General features: G+C 38.0%; 2 protein-coding genes and 1 pseudogene across 4 annotated transcripts; all 3 read right to left on the bottom strand.

Moving 5' to 3' along the window:
* LOC104732612 (sucrose synthase 5-like) lies at positions 3-4,942 on the bottom strand. 3 transcript variants are annotated; one of them, XM_010452176.1, is made up of 13 exons: positions 4,647-4,942; positions 4,153-4,307; positions 3,875-4,058; positions 3,280-3,398; positions 2,877-3,189; positions 2,288-2,461; positions 2,057-2,173; positions 1,801-1,967; positions 1,492-1,716; positions 720-1,295; positions 493-622; positions 321-406; positions 3-232 (listed from the first exon to the last, which is right to left on the bottom strand). In XM_010452176.1, the coding sequence occupies exons 1-13, from the start codon at positions 4,863-4,865 to the stop codon at positions 187-189; spliced, it is 2,511 nt and encodes an 836-aa protein (XP_010450478.1). In that variant the 5' UTR covers positions 4,866-4,942; the 3' UTR covers positions 3-186. The 3 variants fall into 3 exon arrangements, with proteins under 3 accessions (XP_010450478.1, XP_010450479.1, XP_010450480.1); XM_010452177.1 differs by having other exon boundaries at positions 3-229; XM_010452178.1 differs by having other exon boundaries at positions 720-1,286.
* Positions 18,329-19,078, bottom strand: LOC104733840 (annotated as a pseudogene).
* LOC104732611 (microsomal glutathione S-transferase 3) lies at positions 19,937-21,685 on the bottom strand. The gene is made up of 4 exons (XM_010452175.2): positions 21,434-21,685; positions 21,220-21,295; positions 20,949-21,121; positions 19,937-20,206 (listed from the first exon to the last, which is right to left on the bottom strand). The coding sequence occupies exons 1-4, from the start codon at positions 21,544-21,546 to the stop codon at positions 20,125-20,127; spliced, it is 444 nt and encodes a 147-aa protein (XP_010450477.1). The 5' UTR covers positions 21,547-21,685; the 3' UTR covers positions 19,937-20,124.

The raw sequence follows: 22,041 nt of genomic DNA, 5'->3' as shown, positions 1-22,041 counted from the left end.
GATGGTAAAAAACAAATATTTTTGTATTTGTTTCCTTTTATTTGAATGTGTAATCACACAACTTGAGCGGTTACATATCTAATGAAACTATTGTACGATACAAATAAATAAATATAAGAACTGAAACATTAACAGGGTTTGGACACTTCATTAGTTCTGATATTAGTTGCACTTTTTGAAGATAGCTTAAGCACCAAACAACCTGAAACTTAATCGTGACTGTGTTCTCCTGCTGTCAAAAAAAAAAAAAAATAAACAAACAGTTATAACATTAACATATATGTAATCTGTGGTGTTTCTGTATAATTGTTGTAACTTACCCTTTAGCTGATGATGGTTTCACCAAAGGCTTTGGAGGAGGAGGAGGAGGCTGAGGAATATCACTCAATATGGGTATAGTTTTCACCTGTTCCAAACAAAAATATGATAGAAGAAAACATTTATGTTTCAAATCACATATATATGGAACAAAAAATGACTAAATTTTTTTACCAAATTCCGATATTGAAGATTGTAGAAAGAATGGATATATCTTTGCTTTGCTAGTTTCTGATAATGTCTCCAGTAGCTATATGTACTCCCCATGTTTATCACTCTGTTTGCATATATTTTCCATGTGTAGCTGCACATATGTAATCATAGAATTATAAATATAACTATCTTGTGATGCTTAGAGGCTTAAAGCGTAACCCAAAATAGACAGTTCTATTTATATATACCATTCGTTTATGCGCTGAAGCCCTTCAGTCGAAACTATGTTCCAGTAGTTAGGATCCATATTGCATTTCTCAAAAAAATCCACAATCTTATCGCTTGATTCTTCTCCATTGCTCGGGTCAATGTGGAAACCAGAGACACCATCCACAATAATCTCAGCAGGACCACCTTGGTTTGTTGCAAATGTGACCAAGCCACAGCTCATGGCTTCAATGACAGTAAGACCAAAGGCTTCATAATGCGCAGGCTGCACAAAAGCACCTCTTGTATCTGCGATATATCGGTAAAGCTCACCGTTTCTGGTTCTATCAGTTTGAGCTGCGATCCATCTAAACTGACCCTTGAGTTGGTATTTCTCGATCAGAAAATGCATCTTTGTGATCTCTGAGATCTCTTCCCTGTCTTTAGACTTGGTAGGGTCAAAGAATCCTCCAACAATCACAAGGTTGACCAAGCCTCGCAGCCTCTTGTTCTTGGCATACCACTCAGTTAATCCGGTTAAGTTTTTTACAACGTCAAGCCTTGCCATTGAGAAGATGATCGGTTTCTTCTTGTCCATCAAATAACCACTTTTGTTCCTAACCAAAATATCGGTTAGTATATTTTGAAACAAACATAGGTACCACCACTATATGACATAATTATTTTAAATATTATATGTAAACGCAAAGGCATAAATAAACAGTTAACCACTTCTTGAAACCGTATAGTAGTATTATGGATATGTAATGACTATATGAAAAGTAAAAAAGGGAATAGAGACGTTAGACGTACATGCGTTCATCATTCTCATTTTGGCTAAATAAGAGTTCTTCAATGGAAGGATAAAACTTGGTGAATCTCCGGTCTTGCGCGGTAAAAGGGAAGTAAATAGAGTCATCCGCGCCAGGAGCTGCGATGTTAAACCTCGGATCAAAGACATTGATGCCGGAGACAACTCTGTATAGCCCCGGGAGTGTGAAGCTCATGTGGCTTTCGTATTGTCCCGCCCTCTCTTTGCTAACAAAATCGAACCAAAACCGGATAATGTGAAACTGTCTCGATTTTTATTAAAATATTGTCTTAATGAAAGTATTATTTTACCTTCCAGCAATCTCTTGATAAGTGCTTGCTATGATGAAATCAGCAGAGTTCATAGAGATTAAGTCTGCCGTAAATTGAGATGAGAAATGATATTTAGGATCAAACTCTTTCCATTTGAGGTCCGAGTCTTCATATTTGGTCTTCTCCAAGGCATGTGCAATAGTTGCCTAGATTTTTTATTTCCACTTTCAGTATTTTTTTTAATAAATAAATGAATAATATTGGCCTAAATTTACCAAATTATAAGGTTAGTAACCTGAGTAATTCCAAGTTTGTTGGCCATGAGTGATGCCACCAAGTTTCCATCCGTATAATTTCCGATAATTAGGTCAGGTTTTCCCTCCAAAATATCCAATATTTTTGTTGTTGCATCCTACTCATATAGTCATATATTCGCAGTTAACAAAAATGAATTTTGTAGAGAGAAAAGAAAGAAGAGAAATTTGGTGAAAAAATAAATTCTGCCATTGTTATGTATGATTGTTACCTTAGTGAATCTTTCTAGGTAAGGGTATATATCAAAGCGGGAAACCCAACGACGCAAAATCCCATTCTCTGTTACAAATGGAATTCGAAGAATATTCGAATGTTTGGTACCAAAAATGGGCTCCAATTCTTGGTTGCATTTAGTGTTCTTTGAGTCTGGGATTAATCTTGTCACCTAAAATCAAATTCTTAACATCAATATCGCATTAACCAAGGAAACAACTGTATAGTCTTGTGAAATACTACTACAAAATAAGTTCTAGTTTGAAAATACAAAAGCTACAAACTTGAATAAGATTCAAAATTAATGAAAGCTTGATGCATGCATGGTTTTAGCCCAAAAAAAACTTGATGGTTAATGAAAGATTCGTAAGAATGTAGTGGGAGTTCGTAAGTCATTCAATACCGACTCGTAAACTTTCTTAACCACCTTAAAGGTTGTGTTACTTAGAATTAAGAGACAAGTTTTCACAACATATATAGGTACCATTCATCTCTTTAATTTATATACCAAAACTAATGTGAATACTTGGGTTTCATGATCAAGACTCAATTTAATCGCAAAGAGAAGTAAATCAAAGAGAACTTACAACGAGAATCTGAGGTTTGAAATTAAGGCCTTGAGAGTTGATTCTGTGAAGCAATTCATCTTCAAGGGCCTTCACTTGGTCAAGAATGTAAACAACCTGCCCACCAGTATCAGGCAAACCAAGAACATCGGTTTGACCAAAGTAGCCGTGAACCGAGAAGATGACAACGTTAAAGATTCTAGGAATCCTAGCGAAGAATCGATCAATGTTGCGAGGATCAGGGGCTTGAAGAATCTCCGACAAGATTCTCATTGTCTCCTTAACTCTCCCTGCGCTATCTCCCCATCCTTTCTCAAAACCCCATTCCTTAAACCTGTTTTCGATTTAACTCTTAAACCGATACGTTAACCAACCTATCGGTTAGCAATGTTAAAAATTATGAGAAGAGGTGTTAAAGGTTAACCTGAGTTCAAAGGCTTGGAAAGGTGTGTCCTTAGGCAGTTCCGATAGGAAAACATCTGCCAATATCAAACTCATCTCAAGCTTTCTAGCTGTGTTTAGAGTCTCATTCATCATAAGTTTCTGAAAATTATATAACAACATTGACATAAGCTTGGGATAAGGCTTCAATTATTTATTTTTATTGACGTTTGCATTGCATTTACCATTTTCCAAATGAATAAAGTTTCTTCTAATATGCAAACACATAAAAAAAATATTTTAAAGACGAAATGTTCAGGAATTTTGTTAAAATCTATGTTTTCTCTTTATCAAATTACCACTCAATCCTAAAATTCCAAAAACACACATTAGATTTACGAAATTTGCTAATTTAAAAGGGGTCGTGTATGTACTATATATATATTTTTTTAAAAAAAAATTAGTGTTTTTGAACCACTTTTTTGGGTGGTATTTTAAGTATTTATCCTTATTTTCTAAGAAATATATGTGGTTTCTGTCTATATATTTTTTCATGTACAAAAAAGCAAACGTAAAAACGATAATGATGTGGTAAAAGAAATTATAGAAGTATTGGATTTGATGTGGTAAAAATGAACCTCTCCTTGATGCTCAAGTGACAATAAGTAGTCCACAAGAGACTGCAGGTTATCGTTTAAACGGCCTCCAAGCTTCGAGGACACAAAACTCAACCCGTTTCCTATTGAAGATGACAATGAAAGCTGAGGAAGAGTGAAATCCAACGCACCAAAATCAACCTCCAATGCGTTTTCATCGTTTGCCCTGTTTACAAACTTTTCTAATTAGATCATATATAATTAATGAGATCAAGAAAGCGAAAGTATATATATTTTGGTAAAGAAAAAAGAAGAGAGACCAGTTCTCGTCAAAGAGAAGCTCTTTGAGTTTGAGATATTGCATGCTTGATAAAGCTTCTACTGAGAGATTGGAAGAGTTAACCTTCACGTATTGCCAATTTCCCGGGTTTCCTCTTACCGCAAATGCCACATTTGGAGGAATTACCACTGCCTCCTGCAGTTTCATTCACACTTATAAGCCTAATTAATTTAGCTCACCAGATTTTTTTTCTAAACCAAGTGAACATATAGAAATCTCATGCATATATCTTATCTCTATATGAGGAAGACAAAAGTGAATTGATAACAAAATATAACATAGTTTTCCTTCCAAAATGAAGATTAAAAAAAAGGGTTTGAATTCTGGTTTACAATAGTCTACTGTACAAAGTATTTTATGGTTTTTAATTAATTAGTTAGATTTGTCGTTTTAATCATTTTTAATCTTGTATCTTGAGGTATATTTATCATCCATCATAAGATATTGATATTGATATGAAACAAATGGTAAGACCTGAGTGAAGCACAAGATCTTGCCAAGATCGCCTTCCATGACTCGCCTTCGTTGCGTTACATCATTGATAACAATCTCCATCTCATCCATCAACTGGTTCAGTTTCATCACCCTTCTGCCTTTCTCAATGTACTTCTCGAGGCAACGTTTTATGTTCCCGCGGTTTTGACCCATCGTTTCTGGTATCCCATTGCCTAACGATCCAGATGTTATTTCCATAGCGTTACGTACCTTGAGAGAAAACACAAGAAGGATAAACTAAACGCGGGTTTTCGCGTTTGGTTTTGATTGGTTTCGTTTTGGCAGCTTTGTCTACTTATATAGGAGAACTAAGGTATGAAGATACGACATATCTTTGTGGATATGTTATTGTGTGTGGGTCATATACCTTTCGTTTTAGCAAGGTCATGTTTTGTCCTCCAACTAATTAATTTGGCTTTCGCTTTCTTTGTTTGTACAAACCATGACCTTGCTAAAAGGAACGATTAGAAGGGAATAATATGTGTCAATGATTAGAAGGGAACGATTCAAACCAAAGGCAATGTTACATATACATTATTTGCCACATGGGACAATTTAGAATTAATTTCATTTTATAATATAATCGTAATTTCGTAAGGGTAAAGAAATTGAAACATCCCATCCTATCTCATTTGTATTGGATGGGATGTTTAAAGTCATGGCTTATTGACACATATTAATCAATGTGATTAATACACTAACATAACTGCATAATCAATTTTATGTTTTAAAACATGATTCAACTTATTTCTACAACCAAACTATGGTGTCTGAAGTCTCTCAATAACTTTATGCTAGAAATCGATTTTTCTCAGGTGTCTCAAGAAATATTTCACAACTTTGTCGAATTTTCACATTTGAGAAAAAGTGATTCATCAGTTATATATTAATTATGCATGCATGTCTACTAGAACTAAAGATTTGAAAGTATTATAATACTTACGATAAACAATGGATTGGAGTTGTGTAATACTTAATACTAGATAATAATCCGCACTGGTAGCGCGGGAAATTTTTTTTTATTTTGTTATTTGTTAATATTATGTTTATGTTGTATCATTCACTTACATGTTATATAATATAGTACTATATGGTGAATTTTGATTCATATTAAATTACTAATAGGTAGGCTTGAAAACTACTACCGACACCTGTATTGGACCCGTTTTTCGGTTTGTATCCGTCCCGAAAAAAGGTACCCGCAGCTTTAGGGTCGAATGAAGGGTATAATAATTATATTATCCATGAATAATGATCGAGTATCGGATATTAATTTAATTTTTGAGCGTCTCGTTACCCGTCTCATTATCCGTTTTATTACCTGACTCATAAATACATGTTATATTTTGTAGAATAATGTTACCAGCGTGAGGAAATATTTATGTAAATTTGGATTTGTTTGTTACAAAATAATAGTAGAAAATTTATTAACTCTATACATTTTATAAAATCATATATTTAATTTACTTCAGGTCATACTCTGATTTTGATCCGTAGTTGGTATTATTATTTTGGTTTGGTGCAATATCAAATTCGTTAATTACACATTCGGTAAAGCCAAAAAAATCCAACAAAACATGTATTGACCCGTGATTTGGTATTACAATTGATTGATCGTGTTTAGAGATCTTAATATACCAAATTTACAAATTGAAGTTATTGGTATAACATGTTGTATATTAATTTTATAGGTGAAAATTACAATTAGGTTATGTATATTATCAATATTATACACTTAGTATTGTTTATATAGTGAATATTGTGTATAAACAATTAAGTTTTAGCCAATTAAATAGTTTGTTATTATTTTCTAAGATTTATGAAACAATAAATAGAGTTTTATTATTTTGTAAACAAATCTAAACTTTTCTTTTGTTAGTTATTAGAATAATTAAAATATAATAGCATTTTCGTAATATGTCACATCAGAACTGGTTAAATTTTTAACAACATAGCTTAAATAAGTATATAGATATATTTTAAAAATATAAACAATGTTGTATCCTAATTTTAATATATATTTGTTATTATTAAATGATTTAGATATGTAAATATTTAATCTTAGTTTTATAAATAAATTTAAGTTTTATAATTTTCTAAATAGTTTGTTATTGTTTCCTAAGATTTCTGAAACAATAAATAGAATCTGCTTAATTATTTTATCACATAATTTTGAAATAATTTTATTATTATTTTATTAATTAATTTTGAAATTATTTTATTAATGATTTTTTTTTTTTTTTGGTGAATGACCGGGAGGAAAACCTCCCAGCTTTTATTATTAAAACATCAAAAATTATACTCTAACAAGACGAGGACACGCAGGTCCTGATAAGTCTGCAGTCAACAACGGTTCAACAACAGAAGGAACCGTATGTAAAACATGATAACCTAAAGGCAAAGTAAAAGCATAAGTAGCTAACCCATCCGCTAGGCGGTTAGCTTCCCTATACACGTGAGTAACTCGAACTATCCAGTCCCGTGAGATGAAGCCATGGCACAGACACACCAGGAAGGACAACGGGTGAGAATCACCAATCCCCGTTGTGAGAAAACGAACCACCAACTTGGAGTCTACCTCCAACTCCACTCGATCAACCCGCCGCTCCCATGCTAAGAGTAGACCATAATACACACCCCATAACTCTGCCAAAGGTGCAGAACAACGACCAATATTAAGCGCAAATCCCCCACACCAGTTTCCCGATCCATCCTGTATTACACCACCCGCAGTGGCGAGCCCCGGGTTGCCCCTTGATGCACCATCTGTATTCACCTTGTACCACCCAACCCGAGGTAGCAACCACTTTACTAAACACTCTCTCCTTTCTGCTACTACTCCTTGTTTCCCTGCATTCGCAGCTACTACCGCCTTAGACAAGTCTCTAAGAAACTTAACTCTATCCCGCCAAAGAGAGTTATCTCCAAACACGTTCCCACACCTCCATTTCCACGCCCACCAGACCGTCAATGCAAATAAAACAGACCAGGAATCTCGACTTGAACCACCTTCCAAACTAAGATTTGTGTACAACCATTCCAACAAAGTCTGAGAGAAGAAAATCTGGAGCCTCCTTCGAGGCACTAGCCGCTGCCACACCCCCGCCATAGCAGGGCAATCTCGAAGAACATGTATAATCGTTTCTATATCACCTTTACATACTTGACAAATATCATTATCACATAGATGACGGCGAAACCTCTCTGTATTCGTCATAATGATCTGTCTCGCCACTTGCCAGATGAAAAGTCTCACCCTCTCTAGTGCAGCCACTTTCCACACTTTATCATAAAACGATCCCATGTTCTGTGCGGACTGAGTATCCCTTGTCAACATAGCATAGGCCGAGCTAACTGAAAAGTTCCCATCCATTGCCTCACTCCAAGACAACCGATCTCGAGCTCCAGTCACTATATCCAAAACCACCGAAGCTAACTCCAACCGCTGATCAATCACCAGTTAAGGTGCAATATGATCCCATAACCACCCCATACCATCCTGCCAATAATCACGAACTGTAGCCCTCTCATACCCAACAGGCAATGGTTGTGTAACAAGGTCCACCAATGGTTTATTCAGCAACCAACGATCAGTCCAAAACTTCACAGTCCTGCCATCCCCAACAACCCAGCTAAGACCCTGAAAGATCACCTCCCACAGTCCAACACCAATACTACGCTACGTCGAAGACCAGTGACTCTTACTCTGCAACCAACCAGTGTCATGAACACTACCAACCTTATATTTAGCTCTGACCACCCTTGCCCATAGACTGGTCTGATCATGAAGTAACCTCCAACCTATTTTTGCAAGCATAGCCTTATTCATTTCCCCCAACACTCTTATCCCCAAACCACCCGCACCCTTAGGTCTGCAAACTTTTTCCCAAGAGACAAGGTGTATCTTCCTCTTCTCCAGCGTAGAGCCCCACAAAAAGTCACGAGAAATATTGTCTAAACGACTAAGAGTGCTCGCAGGAAGCTTGATCGTACTCATCGTATGAATTGGTATCGAAGACAACACGGACTTCGTAAGAGTCAACCTGCCCGCAAAACTCAAGCACCTGCCCTTCCATCCTGCTAAACGAGACGAAACTTTCTCAACAACACTACCAAAAGTCTCCTTATTGATTCGTTTTTGCAACAACGGCATTCCCAGATAATTCGCAAGTTCTCTCGTTGATCTGATACCACTCTCAGCACTGATCAGATTACCCATATCACGAGACACATTCGCAGAGAAGAAAATTTTTGACTTCTCAAGGCTCACTTTCTGTCCCAACGCCAAACAGAATCTCTCCAACACCTTACGCACTATGCGTATTTGGGCAACCGAAGCTTCAGCGAACAGAATTAAATCATCTGCAAAGCAGATGTGAGATAATTTAGGTCCACCAACTGATAAGGTAATTGGCTTCCAAGCTTTGCGATCCACCTCCCCCTCAATCATATGACAAAGCCTCTCCATACACAAAACAAACAAATATGGTGATAAAGGATCACCCTGTCGGAGGTCCCTCAGAGGCTTAAAAGAATCTGTTTTTTCTCCATTCCACAATAGCGTCATTGATGGTCCTGAGACACATTGCATTATCCAACCAACCCATACCTCAGATAAACCAACTGCCCTTAATGTTTCTGCTAAAAAATCCCAGCGAATACGATCATATGCTTTCTCCAAAATCCAACTTCAACAGCATCCAGCCTTTTCTTCCTTTCTTGCGTTTCATAGAGTGTACAGCCTCCTGGACCACCACTATATTGTCAGTACTTAATCGTCCTGGTATGAAGCTAGATTGTGCAGGCCCGACTATAGTAGATATAACCTCTTTTAATCTTCCCACCAACGTCTTGGTAATTGTTTTGAAGAGAACATTACATAAACTTATCGGTCTAAACTGAGTAATGCGCTCAGGTCTAGCAACCTTCGGGATCAATGTCACCAACGCATCATTTGTATTAGGAGGAAGACAACCGGTGTTAAAAAAATCCATAACAAACCGCAACACCGACTCCCCCACCACCTCCCAACACTGATGATAGAAAACCGGCTGAAATCCGTCTGGCCCTGGTGCTTTAAAGCCCCCCATACTGCGAATAGCCCCTTCCACCTCCGAAGCAGTAAAAGGTCTAGACAACCTACTAGCTTCTCCATGTGACAATCGCAAGAAACCCTCACAGGACAACGCAACAGACTCCATATCCACATCATCTAGTGAATATAGACGACTGAAATACTCCACAACCATTTTCTCAAGGTCCTTCCCCTCTGAGATCCAACTTCCGCTCTCATCTCTCAACATATCTACTTTATTTCTTCTCCTTCTGATAATTGGAGACATGTGAAAGAACTTAGTATTTCTATCTCCCTGAGCCCACCACTTTGCTCTTGATTTTTGAAACCAAAGCATCTCCTCCTGCTCCAGAACCACATCAAACTCCTTCAACAACGCGTCTTCCTCTGCCAACAACTCCGTCGTCTGAGTTTGATCAATTCGAGCCTGAATGATCTTAATATCATTCTCAAGTTGAAGCTTTCGAGAGTTGATGTCACAAAAAACCTCTCTGTTCCACTTCTTCAATTTTATTCTTAACCTCTGCAGCGCCTCACAAGTGTTTATGCTCCTATCCCATGAAGACATTAAAAGGTCTTTAAACCCCGGGTGCTGTAACCATGCTGCTTCAAAACAAAAAGGTCTCCTGCTAGCATCGCCCCTTGATTTTGGTGTAAGCTGTACATACAGCGGAGCATGTTCAGAAGCAAGGAACGGAAGGTGGGTGACCACCGCTTCCTGCCATTTAAGACGCGAGTGTGCNTGACTCTTACTCTGCAACCAACCAGTGTCATGAACACTACCAACCTTATATTTAGCTCTGACCACCCTTGCCCATAGACTGGTCTGATCATGAAGTAACCTCCAACCTATTTTTGCAAGCATAGCCTTATTCATTTCCCCCAACACTCTTATCCCCAAACCACCCGCACCCTTAGGTCTGCAAACTTTTTCCCAAGAGACAAGGTGTATCTTCCTCTTCTCCAGCGTAGAGCCCCACAAAAAGTCACGAGAAATATTGTCTAAACGACTAAGAGTGCTCGCAGGAAGCTTGATCGTACTCATCGTATGAATTGGTATCGAAGACAACACGGACTTCGTAAGAGTCAACCTGCCCGCAAAACTCAAGCACCTGCCCTTCCATCCTGCTAAACGAGACGAAACTTTCTCAACAACACTACCAAAAGTCTCCTTATTGATTCGTTTTTGCAACAACGGCATTCCCAGATAATTCGCAAGTTCTCTCGTTGATCTGATACCACTCTCAGCACTGATCAGATTACCCATATCACGAGACACATTCGCAGAGAAGAAAATTTTTGACTTCTCAAGGCTCACTTTCTGTCCCAACGCCAAACAGAATCTCTCCAACACCTTACGCACTATGCGTATTTGGGCAACCGAAGCTTCAGCGAACAGAATTAAATCATCTGCAAAGCAGATGTGAGATAATTTAGGTCCACCAACTGATAAGGTAATTGGCTTCCAAGCTTTGCGATCCACCTCCCCCTCAATCATATGACAAAGCCTCTCCATACACAAAACAAACAAATATGGTGATAAAGGATCACCCTGTCGGAGGTCCCTCAGAGGCTTAAAAGAATCTGTTTTTTCTCCATTCCACAATAGCGTCATTGATGGTCCTGAGACACATTGCATTATCCAACCAACCCATACCTCAGATAAACCAACTGCCCTTAATGTTTCTGCTAAAAAATCCCAGCGAATACGATCATATGCTTTCTCCAAAATCCAACTTCAACAGCATCCAGCCTTTTCTTCCTTTCTTGCGTTTCATAGAGTGTACAGCCTCCTGGACCACCACTATATTGTCAGTACTTAATCGTCCTGGTATGAAGCTAGATTGTGCAGGCCCGACTATAGTAGATATAACCTCTTTTAATCTTCCCACCAACGTCTTGGTAATTGTTTTGAAGAGAACATTACATAAACTTATCGGTCTAAACTGAGTAATGCGCTCAGGTCTAGCAACCTTCGGGATCAATGTCACCAACGCATCATTTGTATTAGGAGGAAGACAACCGGTGTTAAAAAAATCCATAACAAACCGCAACACCGACTCCCCCACCACCTCCCAACACTGATGATAGAAAACCGGCTGAAATCCGTCTGGCCCTGGTGCTTTAAAGCCCCCCATACTGCGAATAGCCCCTTCCACCTCCGAAGCAGTAAAAGGTCTAGACAACCTACTAGCTTCTCCATGTGACAATCGCAAGAAACCCTCACAGGACAACGCAACAGACTCCATATCCACATCATCTAGTGAATATAGACGACTGAAATACTCCACAACCATTTTCTCAAGGTCCTTCCCCTCTGAGATCCAACTTCCGCTCTCATCTCTCAACATATCTACTTTATTTCTTCTCCTTCTGATAATTGGAGACATGTGAAAGAACTTAGTATTTCTATCTCCCTGAGCCCACCACTTTGCTCTTGATTTTTGAAACCAAAGCATCTCCTCCTGCTCCAGAACCACATCAAACTCCTTCAACAACGCGTCTTCCTCTGCCAACAACTCCGTCGTCTGAGTTTGATCAATTCGAGCCTGAATGATCTTAATATCATTCTCAAGTTGAAGCTTTCGAGAGTTGATGTCACAAAAAACCTCTCTGTTCCACTTCTTCAATTTTATTCTTAACCTCTGCAGCGCCTCACAAGTGTTTATGCTCCTATCCCATGAAGACATTAAAAGGTCTTTAAACCCCGGGTGCTGTAACCATGCTGCTTCAAAACAAAAAGGTCTCCTGCTAGCATCGCCCCTTGATTTTGGTGTAAGCTGTACATACAGCGGAGCATGTTCAGAAGCAAGGAACGGAAGGTGGGTGACCACCGCTTCCTGCCATTTAAGACGCGAGTGTGCACAACAAAGTACACGATCCAGTCTTTTGGTAACAAAGGAGCTCGCCACTCGACCCCTCTTCCAAGTATATTGATTCCCCCGAAACCCCATATCTATAAGGGACAACTCATTAATCCATTCCCCGAATGCTAAGGAATCCGGAGATAACAAGCCATTCCCCCCAGTCCTCTCATCAAGCCGCACAATCATGCTGAAATCTCCACCAATGACCACTGGTCCAGTAATCCTTCTAATCACCTCAGCTAAATTACCCTAGAGCCCACTTCTTCGACTAACCGTAGGAGCAGCATACACAACAATTAGATTCAACACCTCCGCTCCATCCTCGATAAGTGCGTGTATAAACTGATCTGATGAGTCTACCACAGTGACACTACCAAGACCTGATCTCCACAATAACCAGAGACCACCACTTTGACCAACCGCATCCACTCGGAACATATTTCCAAACCCTAACCCTAGGCATATACGACCTGCTCTATCTCCACCAGCGTGGGTCTCAAACACTGCTAAAACATCAGTAGAAAACTTCTTCAACAAATACCTGATTGATCATCGGAAATTGGGTTTATTTGCCCCCCGGCAATTCCACAATAAGGCGTTAATCATTACAGAATAAAACACGACAAGAAAAGCCAGGGCAGACCATCATTGCACCTGGATCTCCGTCCCCTCCGGCGACGGTTCCTGACGCACCCCCAAATCTGTACCAGTCAAAATCTCCATCGAAGCGGACTCTGCAGTCGCCACCGATCCCATACCAGAGCCTGCACAGGAAACCGACTCGATCGCATTACCAGGCGGATTCGTGTTAGCAAAAGCTCCACCTTCTTGTCCCGGACTCACCGTCTCCGTCCGAAGACGCTTCCCATTCACTGATAATTCGACCTCACTCTTCGTCTGTCCAAAGACCAAACCCTTAGTGGGCTTATTCGAACGCACAGGTTTGAACTTCGCAAGATTCTTCTCCGGCCCTTTAACAGACACGCCCTTTCTGCCCACATGCCCATTAGTAGGCCCACCCGCTTTCTCCTTCCAAATAGCCCCAAACACCGGTGTCTTCCCTCCCAAGGAACTACTTGCCTTTTCCACTTGATTCGAAACATCAATATTTGCATTCTGAATCTGATTCAAAACATCAACATTTTCCTTATCCTACCCCGAATCCACTCCAGTCTTATTCTTCTCCGGTGTTGCCAAATCAACTCCCAACCTTCCAAAAGTGTTTGCAAGCGTAATATTCGCAAGAACATTTTCCTTAACTGCTACGCCAGACTTACCATCCGTAGTCATGCGACTACCCGTTACCCTAGCCGTGTCATTCCTCCGATGTGACTCTGACCGCCTACCACGGTGCCTTACCGGAACAAAACCATCATTCTCTTGACTTAGATCCCTTGAGGCATCTGCAGGCACCTCTGTAGCCACTACACCAGCAACCTCCCGAGCTTGCACCCGTTTCGGACATGAGCTAACTACGTGTCCGTACAAACCACAACCCGAACAGATGTTACTCAATCCTTCATACGCAACAAAAAATCTCTCCCCATTGATCATAATCGTTCCCTTAAGCGGTCTGCTAAGGTTGACTTCCACACATACACAAGCAAACCGTGCTCTCTCAAAGTTCATAGTATGGACATCCACTCTAATTGGGTTACCCACACCTTTGGCAATCCCATCAACACCCTACTATGATAATAGTTCAAAGGGAGATTCGCCAATCTCACCCAAACTGGTGTCGTGGTGATGTCATCCCTTAACGGATCGAAATCCGGCGACCAGGCTTGTACCAAGAGATAGCTCCCAAAGAGTCTCCATGGACCACCAGTCAGAGCCGCCATATACTCCTCCTCACTCCCAAATCTGATCATAATAAACTGTCGTGGAAGATCCATAACATGCATCGCCCCACTCGGTTTCCATAATTCCCGCAACCTCCAACCTAACACTGCAATTGGCACAGTTCGCCCTAACACCTTGACAATCATGCAGTTTTTCCATAAACCATTCATAGCCTCCAAAATCTCCTTCCCGATGGTCACCACTGGTTCCCCATCCTCACCATCCGGGAACTCCAACATCATTCTCTCATCCACAAACTCATCATCAACCACCGTCTCCGGAGCTAGGCGCCCCCCAATCGTTCCTCCAGTCACCTTTGCAACCCATAAACCCGGCGCATCCGGTTGATCACCAGGTGGCTTGGATCTCCCTCCAACATCCTCCATCGTCGCATCTTGGTCACCTCCACTCAAAACCCTAAAATCGCCTTTCGCACTCGCAGTCGCCATTTTGGTTCTTTTCTAATGACTGAATAATTTGGAAAGAAATATTTTCTTTTTTTTATTAATGATTTCTTGTAATCTAATAAATTAAGAATTACTATTTTTTTCGATAATCATTTTCAGGTTACAACAAATTAATATTAAGATTCTGTTATTATATTTTGTATTAAAATGCAATGGCATTTTGTGTAATATTTTACATGGAGTAGGGTTATTTGTTTAAAAGGTTGCTTAAATAAGTATATAGATACTTAAATAACATTAACATTTTAACTGAATAAATAATCACAATGCTAAAAACTAGTTATAGTAGAAGTAGATCAGCATTTCGCTTTTTAATTTATTTAATTATTTTTGTAAACGTTATAGTATGTAGTAAAAGTCCTTTGAAAAAACGTGAAGCATGAAAATAATGAATTTAAACACGAACTTATCAAAAAGAAATAAACACTGTAAAAAAAAAGTTATATATCATTTAAATTTAATTTTTTTAATTATTCTTCTACTGAAACAGTGAAACCATACTAACTGAAGTGTTGCAAAATTTTATTCACTTACATTTGTGGCAATTTCACTAAGATCGATCCCTTGTAAGTACCAAAAGAATTCACACAAATCAGAATTTTCAATTAAACAATGTATTTTTGGTAAACAAAGATAGAATATAAGTACTAGAGTACGAAAAGTATCAACAAATACTAAATATTGATATACGGTTTAGTGTTTTTTTTTACGCAATATACGGTTTAGTGTTAACCTTATATATATGATCTAATTGATTTAATAGTAGTGTAAGAAGTAAGAATTCATTTGTCAAATACTATAAGAAGTAAGATATAAGTTGCCAAAGATTTACAATAACATTAACATTAATGATCACCTGAAAGTATACGTAAATAGGTAGTCTATTATCTCTCCTCTCTTTTCTTTTTGGATAAAATGTTAAATTTATTGATCCAAAAACTAATAGTTTATGTATAAAGTAAGGTGGTCATATAGTTAATCGAGCGAATGTGATACACATAGTTAACGGGCACGAAATCACTTTTGGAGAAGCGGTCTCATCCATGGGGAAGTCTTTGATACCAAAGCAAAACCACTCGTTAACGAAACGATTCCTCAATCAAATGAGTCAAGTGTGTATAGCTGTGCGATAAGTCGAACCATGTCTATTCTTTTATTTGTCACAGGGAAGTCAAACCTAGTAATACCAAGAAATTCAAAATAATATTACATGTATTATAACATACAAGAGGTCTTTAAACAAAGAACAAAGTTTTATTCTATATTTAGTAGAGGCCGAGGAAGAGCAAAGGAAGTTCCAAAAGCAGAGATTAAGATGAAGTAAGGGATCTAAAAGTGGCCCATACAAATTCGTTTCCTTTCGTAAAGACAAACCACTATATATTTTGTTTATTATTTTCAGCTATTTATGCAGTGGCCAAGAGAATAATGATCTTTGTATTTGAAGCTATCATGTCGTCGTATATATGTAAGATCTTTAACAGAATTAAAGGATCCTTCTATATGAGAATACTTATGTCTAGAGCTATAAAAATAACCAAACTGGTTATATATGTATATATATTTTGTTTTCTGAAACTCTAACTCTCAACATGTTTTTAATACAACCATTTGCTTATATTTTTTAATACAACGTTACAAAACCCATCGAACGTTTTATTGATTTCCAACTGATTGTTAACATTTAAGCTTTAAAGAACTCAATCAAGTTTTACAACTAGAGCATGCATGAGAGCATGACTTCATCTTTTGGATCAAACCTTACAGACATTGATCTCCAAGAACGAACGTTACAAAAGTCATCAAAATACACATTGTAGTTAACACCTGCATTGAAAACTTAACGTGTATGATGCGATAGGAAGAGCCCTACTGTCACTTACGATAAATTTTGATCTTTCTACCTTTATATAAACGATAAATCGTTTGTTTGTATTCTTCACTTCGACATAACCAAAAAAAAATGATGATACAAAACAAAACTTAGACCATGGGCATTGGTGTCCCTCAGATTTTGGTCCCTCAACTATAATAAGATTATTTTCAGAGTTTCTTAAGTTTGGTAAGAACATTGGTGTCCCTCACAGTTGGTCCCCTAAATAAAATAATAATATTTTAAATCTTAAAACACATTTTCTTGTGTTTCAAGATAGCTTATGAACCAATAAGAATGCTAAACATCAGAGCTTAAATGCTATATGAGGCAACTGTACAAATAAGAATGGACATAACTAAGCAATTTTGTTCAACCTCTGACTAGAATATTTTAAATAATGTTTTAGATGGTCGGATGAGGGTTGAACTTCACTGATTCGAGCCATACTAGCTCCTTAATCTCTTCTTCAGTGGAAGCCGGGTCCTCAAAATCGAAACTGAACTGCTTGGAACAAACAGGCTCATCGTTAAGGTCGTGAAGAGCTGACAAGTAAGGATGACACAATGTTTCCTCAACTACAAGATAAAGAGCGTGATCAAGCATTAATTAATAATAAGAAATCATCACTCTTATGCCAATTTCGGTATGTAACAGTTTCCGCAAAGACACCTGCAGTCCTTTTCAATTCTGATGTCAAAGGTAAGACGCGTAAGAATCGTGGTATATACTGAACCAAAACAATGAAAAGCAAGGCCTGCTTTGTAGCCAATACATCCGACCCATTTGAACTTTGCAAGAACCTCCAAACTACAATCTGCACATACACAAAAATGAATACTGTAAATCTAGAACTAGCAAGCTCTTAACAAAGATGTTTGATCCTAAGCTTATATTCACCAACCTGAGGTAAAACACATCTATAAAAGTGGTGCATATCCAGAATGATATCGTAGTTCCATTCTTGTTTCTTCCATTTGTGTGCTATGTATGTGACAAATGTCACGATAGACGCTGCAACGAAATACTAAATCCAGAATGGACCATACCTGCAAATACAGTCAATATCAAACACTTGAAAACCAAATACTAAATCCCCACCAAATTCTTCTGTATTCAAAACCATTCACATTGCTGTGCCATCAAATAGAGCATTTGAGTGAACAAATACTCCTATGTTTTTATATGAGAGCTGGAATAGCTACCACTTAGGCTTATCATTCAACAATAATTGCTAAATACAGAACTAACCAGAAAAACAAAACAAAAACCCAAAGATCTTACGCAAAAACATAGATGATGACCATGAATGACGAGAGCCACATTTCTGCAATCAGTAAAAAAGATAACTTTCACACTGTGCTATTTCTCTACTTGGCATTGGTTGTCCTTGAAACTATTTTGACCCTCAAGATCAAACTCAATCCAGATTCTACCTTAGTTTCTACAATTTCTTTTGGTCTTAGTTTCTAAAATTTTGACTCAACAGCCAAACACAAATCCCATAAGACGAAACAGACATCAGAAAACTAAAAACACATTAACAGAAACAAACAACAGCAAAAGCTCTCAAACTAGAATACAACCGAACCAGCAGATAAACTCAAACCAACTAGGCAGCGCCAGAAACCAATTCTCCGGCAGGAGAAGCAGCAGCAGCGGCAGCGGCACCACCTTAAACAGAAGCAAGAGCGAAAGGAGTCCACTCCGCCGGGAGAGGAGGAAGAGGAGCATAAACAGTAGGCTTTCTCTTAACGTCCCAAGGCTGAGTCTTCTTCGGCCTCGACTTCCTGTGATGCGCAGTCGATTTCTTCTGCGGCCTCGACGAACACTCAATCACCATCCCTAATCCTCATCCTCCTCCATTTCCCAATTTCGGAACTTCGAATTGGCGTAGAACCGGAGAAGCAGCAGCGACAGTGACGATTTCGGTGCCAAAGATCGCACATTGTTTCCTTATCTTTGTTGCAAGTGAGAGAAGAAGTGAATACGGAAGAATTTGCAAGCATAAGATCGGATTGGCTTCCTGAAATCGTCGAGGATGTGTATCGGTTTGTCGTCGCCGTCGAGAGAACAGAAAGAAGTCGAAGAAATTTTACACCCAATCACAATAGAGCACGTGTCGAAGTCGACGGACGAAAAACATCCCCAAATAAGAAGCATTTTTTCGATATTGGGCTTTTTTGAATTAAATTAAAATCAGAAAAAACCGAAGGACGGTCCACGTCGTCACCGTTGCACATGCTCTTATGCTTTCCTTTAGATCTATTCAATTCATACTTTCTCATATTTGTCACGTTGACGAAGGAAAAGTAACGTTGTTGGTTCAGGCCCATACTTAATTATTTTCTTGTTGGGCCAAAGGAAACCCTAGTTTTATTTTTGAAGAGTGTAGGGTTTTTAGTTTTGGTTTTTTGGCCAAAGACACCAACGTTCTTATATAAATTACCTAACTAATCGTTACAAATACAATGGACAGAATACAATTCCTATAGTGGTTTCTTAATCGTTTTCTTAGTTCTCTATCTTTTGGTTTTAGTTCAGATTATTTTTCTTTTTATGTAATTTCATTGGAAGAAGTTTTGGGAGGTGATGATAATTTCCCCAGATGATCGAAGTTGATTATACTGAGCGAATTATGTTTCTCTCTTTCAGAGAGATTCCAAGCCTAATTTTCTGATCCCTTTCACTCACTTTAGAAAAAAATAAAAACTAAAAATCGATGTCATAGTTATTTTTTCACATGTTTAGATGGAAGTGAGGATTATTTCCCCAGATGATCGAAACTGAACAAACTGAGCGATTGATTTTTCTTTTTAGAGAATATCCAAGCCTTTTTTCTGATCCATCTTTTTTTCTCTTGAAAATATTAATATAATTTTCGGAGAATATTTAAAGTTAAGTTTGATTCTGAAAAAAACTTTGATTAGTTGACCTCAATGTTAGCCTTTTGATCTATGGCTGCCCATAGCCTTTTTTTTTTAAATATTTATACCAACTACCCAATTTTAGAACTCTAAAAATTTCAAGAAAATTAAGATTGTATAATTCGCATACATTATGTTCTTGGGATATTTAGTTTAGAAAATCCTGAGTTTGTATGATTAAGATTAATTTAGATACAATGTTATAAGGAATCCTGTCAGTGGAATAATATACTCTCCATAGAGGTTATTGCTCCATGACATAAGCAAATTTAACACAACTTAAACGTTACTGTATATCGACGAATTCCAAGGTTAGGTGACATTGTAAAACCACTGCGAGGTATGTTACAAAAAACATAAAATCAAAGTGTCCAGCCACAAACAAGCATTAAACTTACAAAGACAGGCTAGGCTTGGCCGCGAAGCAAGGTGATAGCAAACGAGATTGTGCAAACAGCCAGTCCTAGCATAGCTAAGAAACCATATTTCCTGCAGAACAGAGGCAGTGAGAGAGTTTAGCAACAGGCCTAACAACTACACTTAGGTTTAGTGGAGAATCAAATGCGAATTTTTAATTCCATAAGCTTCTATAATTCTATCTATATAAGTGTCATAACAATAAGCAGACATTTTCTTGTCAGCTAAATAGAGGTTTAAGTTATTCCACAAACTTTATTTAAGTAACCTTTGAGAAGTTGGAAGTGTTTGATTCAATGTTTGCATGATGTTGATGTACAAAGACATAAAAGAAGTGAGCCATCACAGTGAAAACAGTTTCTTCAACAGCAAGGTAACCAAAATTTCAGTAAAACACCAAGAGCAACCAAGTCAGTGGTCATGCTACATAACTGCAACCAAGTCGTTTGTAACACAAAAGATAGAGACATAGACCTAGGATTCCCACATCTACACATATTAGTTTTTTGCAGTTTTGTTTCCTCAGTTATGTTTCTACACTATTAGCTTCTGTGGGAACCAATCTAGTGAGACGATTTAGAACTCCAGTGACTTGTTAAAAAAAACATAAAAGAAAGACGAAGAAACCTAGGACAAACCTACTGAGATCACAAACGCAAAAGATAAAGACATAAACCTAGGATTCCCACATGTATACATACTAGTTTTTGCATTTTTGTTTCCTTGAGTAATGTTTCTACTATACAATCTTGTTATGTCACTTCATCACTTGCAATAACTTGTTAAAAACGTATAGTAGAGACGAAGAACAAACCCGATAGTGAGACGATTCTTAGGATCACCAGTGGAATAGCCTTTGAAGTAAAAGAATCGGCTAACGTTGTAAAGCAAGCCAAGACATGCACAGATACAAGGATGCTTCATTCCACCAAGTATCATAAGTAAGAAGTACATTGGCATCATCTCCAATGAGTTCTGATGACCTCTCTGCAACCAAACAAAAAAAAAAACAAAAAAACAAACCCCCAAATTAAAGAACTCCTCACATCTCAAAAAATCAAAAGTAGTGTAAAATGAATACAAACCTGAACGCAATTGAAGAGCTTAGCATCTTTGTTCTCTGATTCTATTGCATATAATGATGGATAAAACACTTTGTACCTGCGGATTCAAAATCTCTTATGATGATTCAACAAAAATCAAAATCAATTTTCACAGAAGAAACGAACTCAGTTTTCGGAAACAGAGTTCGATCTAGATCTCATCGATACGGAAGGTTATGAAAGAAAAAGCAAAAACCTCTTGCGAGCTCCGCCGACTTGGAAACTCATCCAGAAATTGAGGAAGCAGTACAAAACGACGACGATGACCACGTATCCATACTCTTTAGGCAAAAAATCTGTGATCGCCATTGATGCGACTTTGCTTTCTGATTAAGAAACTGAGAGATCTCGTTTAAAGTATCTAAATTCTAAAACGACGACTTCGATTGGAGAAGAAGACGAAAGCACCAGTCTTAATTGTATGAAACGACGACGGTTTGAAGAAACTGAGAAATATCTCGAAAAATAAAATATCACTTTTTCCTATTGGAGAAGAAGACGAAATATTCAGCCTTATTAATTGTTTGAAACGATGACGTTTTTTAAGAAACTGAGAAAAATCTCGGAAAATAAAATAAAAAATAGTATCACTTTTTCCGATTGGAGAAGGCGAAACGGTGGGTTTTTGAGGAGTATGAAACGGTGCCGTTTTGTGGAGTCAGCGTTCCTTTTTTAAAAATACAAGTGAAGACCAGCCCTGGTTTCATGTGTATTTTCTTCTCTATTTGCTCTTAATGTAGAAGAGGAGAGTGACTTACAGGTTACGACTTGGCTACAGTAACCTTTTTTTTTTTTTTTTTTTTT

This window comes from Camelina sativa, chromosome 12, assembly GCF_000633955.1.
Source record: "Camelina sativa cultivar DH55 chromosome 12, Cs, whole genome shotgun sequence".
Lineage (NCBI taxonomy): Eukaryota > Viridiplantae > Streptophyta > Magnoliopsida > Brassicales > Brassicaceae > Camelina > Camelina sativa.
The sequence above is the reverse complement of the archived record's forward strand: the minus strand, read 5'-3'. Positions and strand labels throughout refer to the sequence as shown.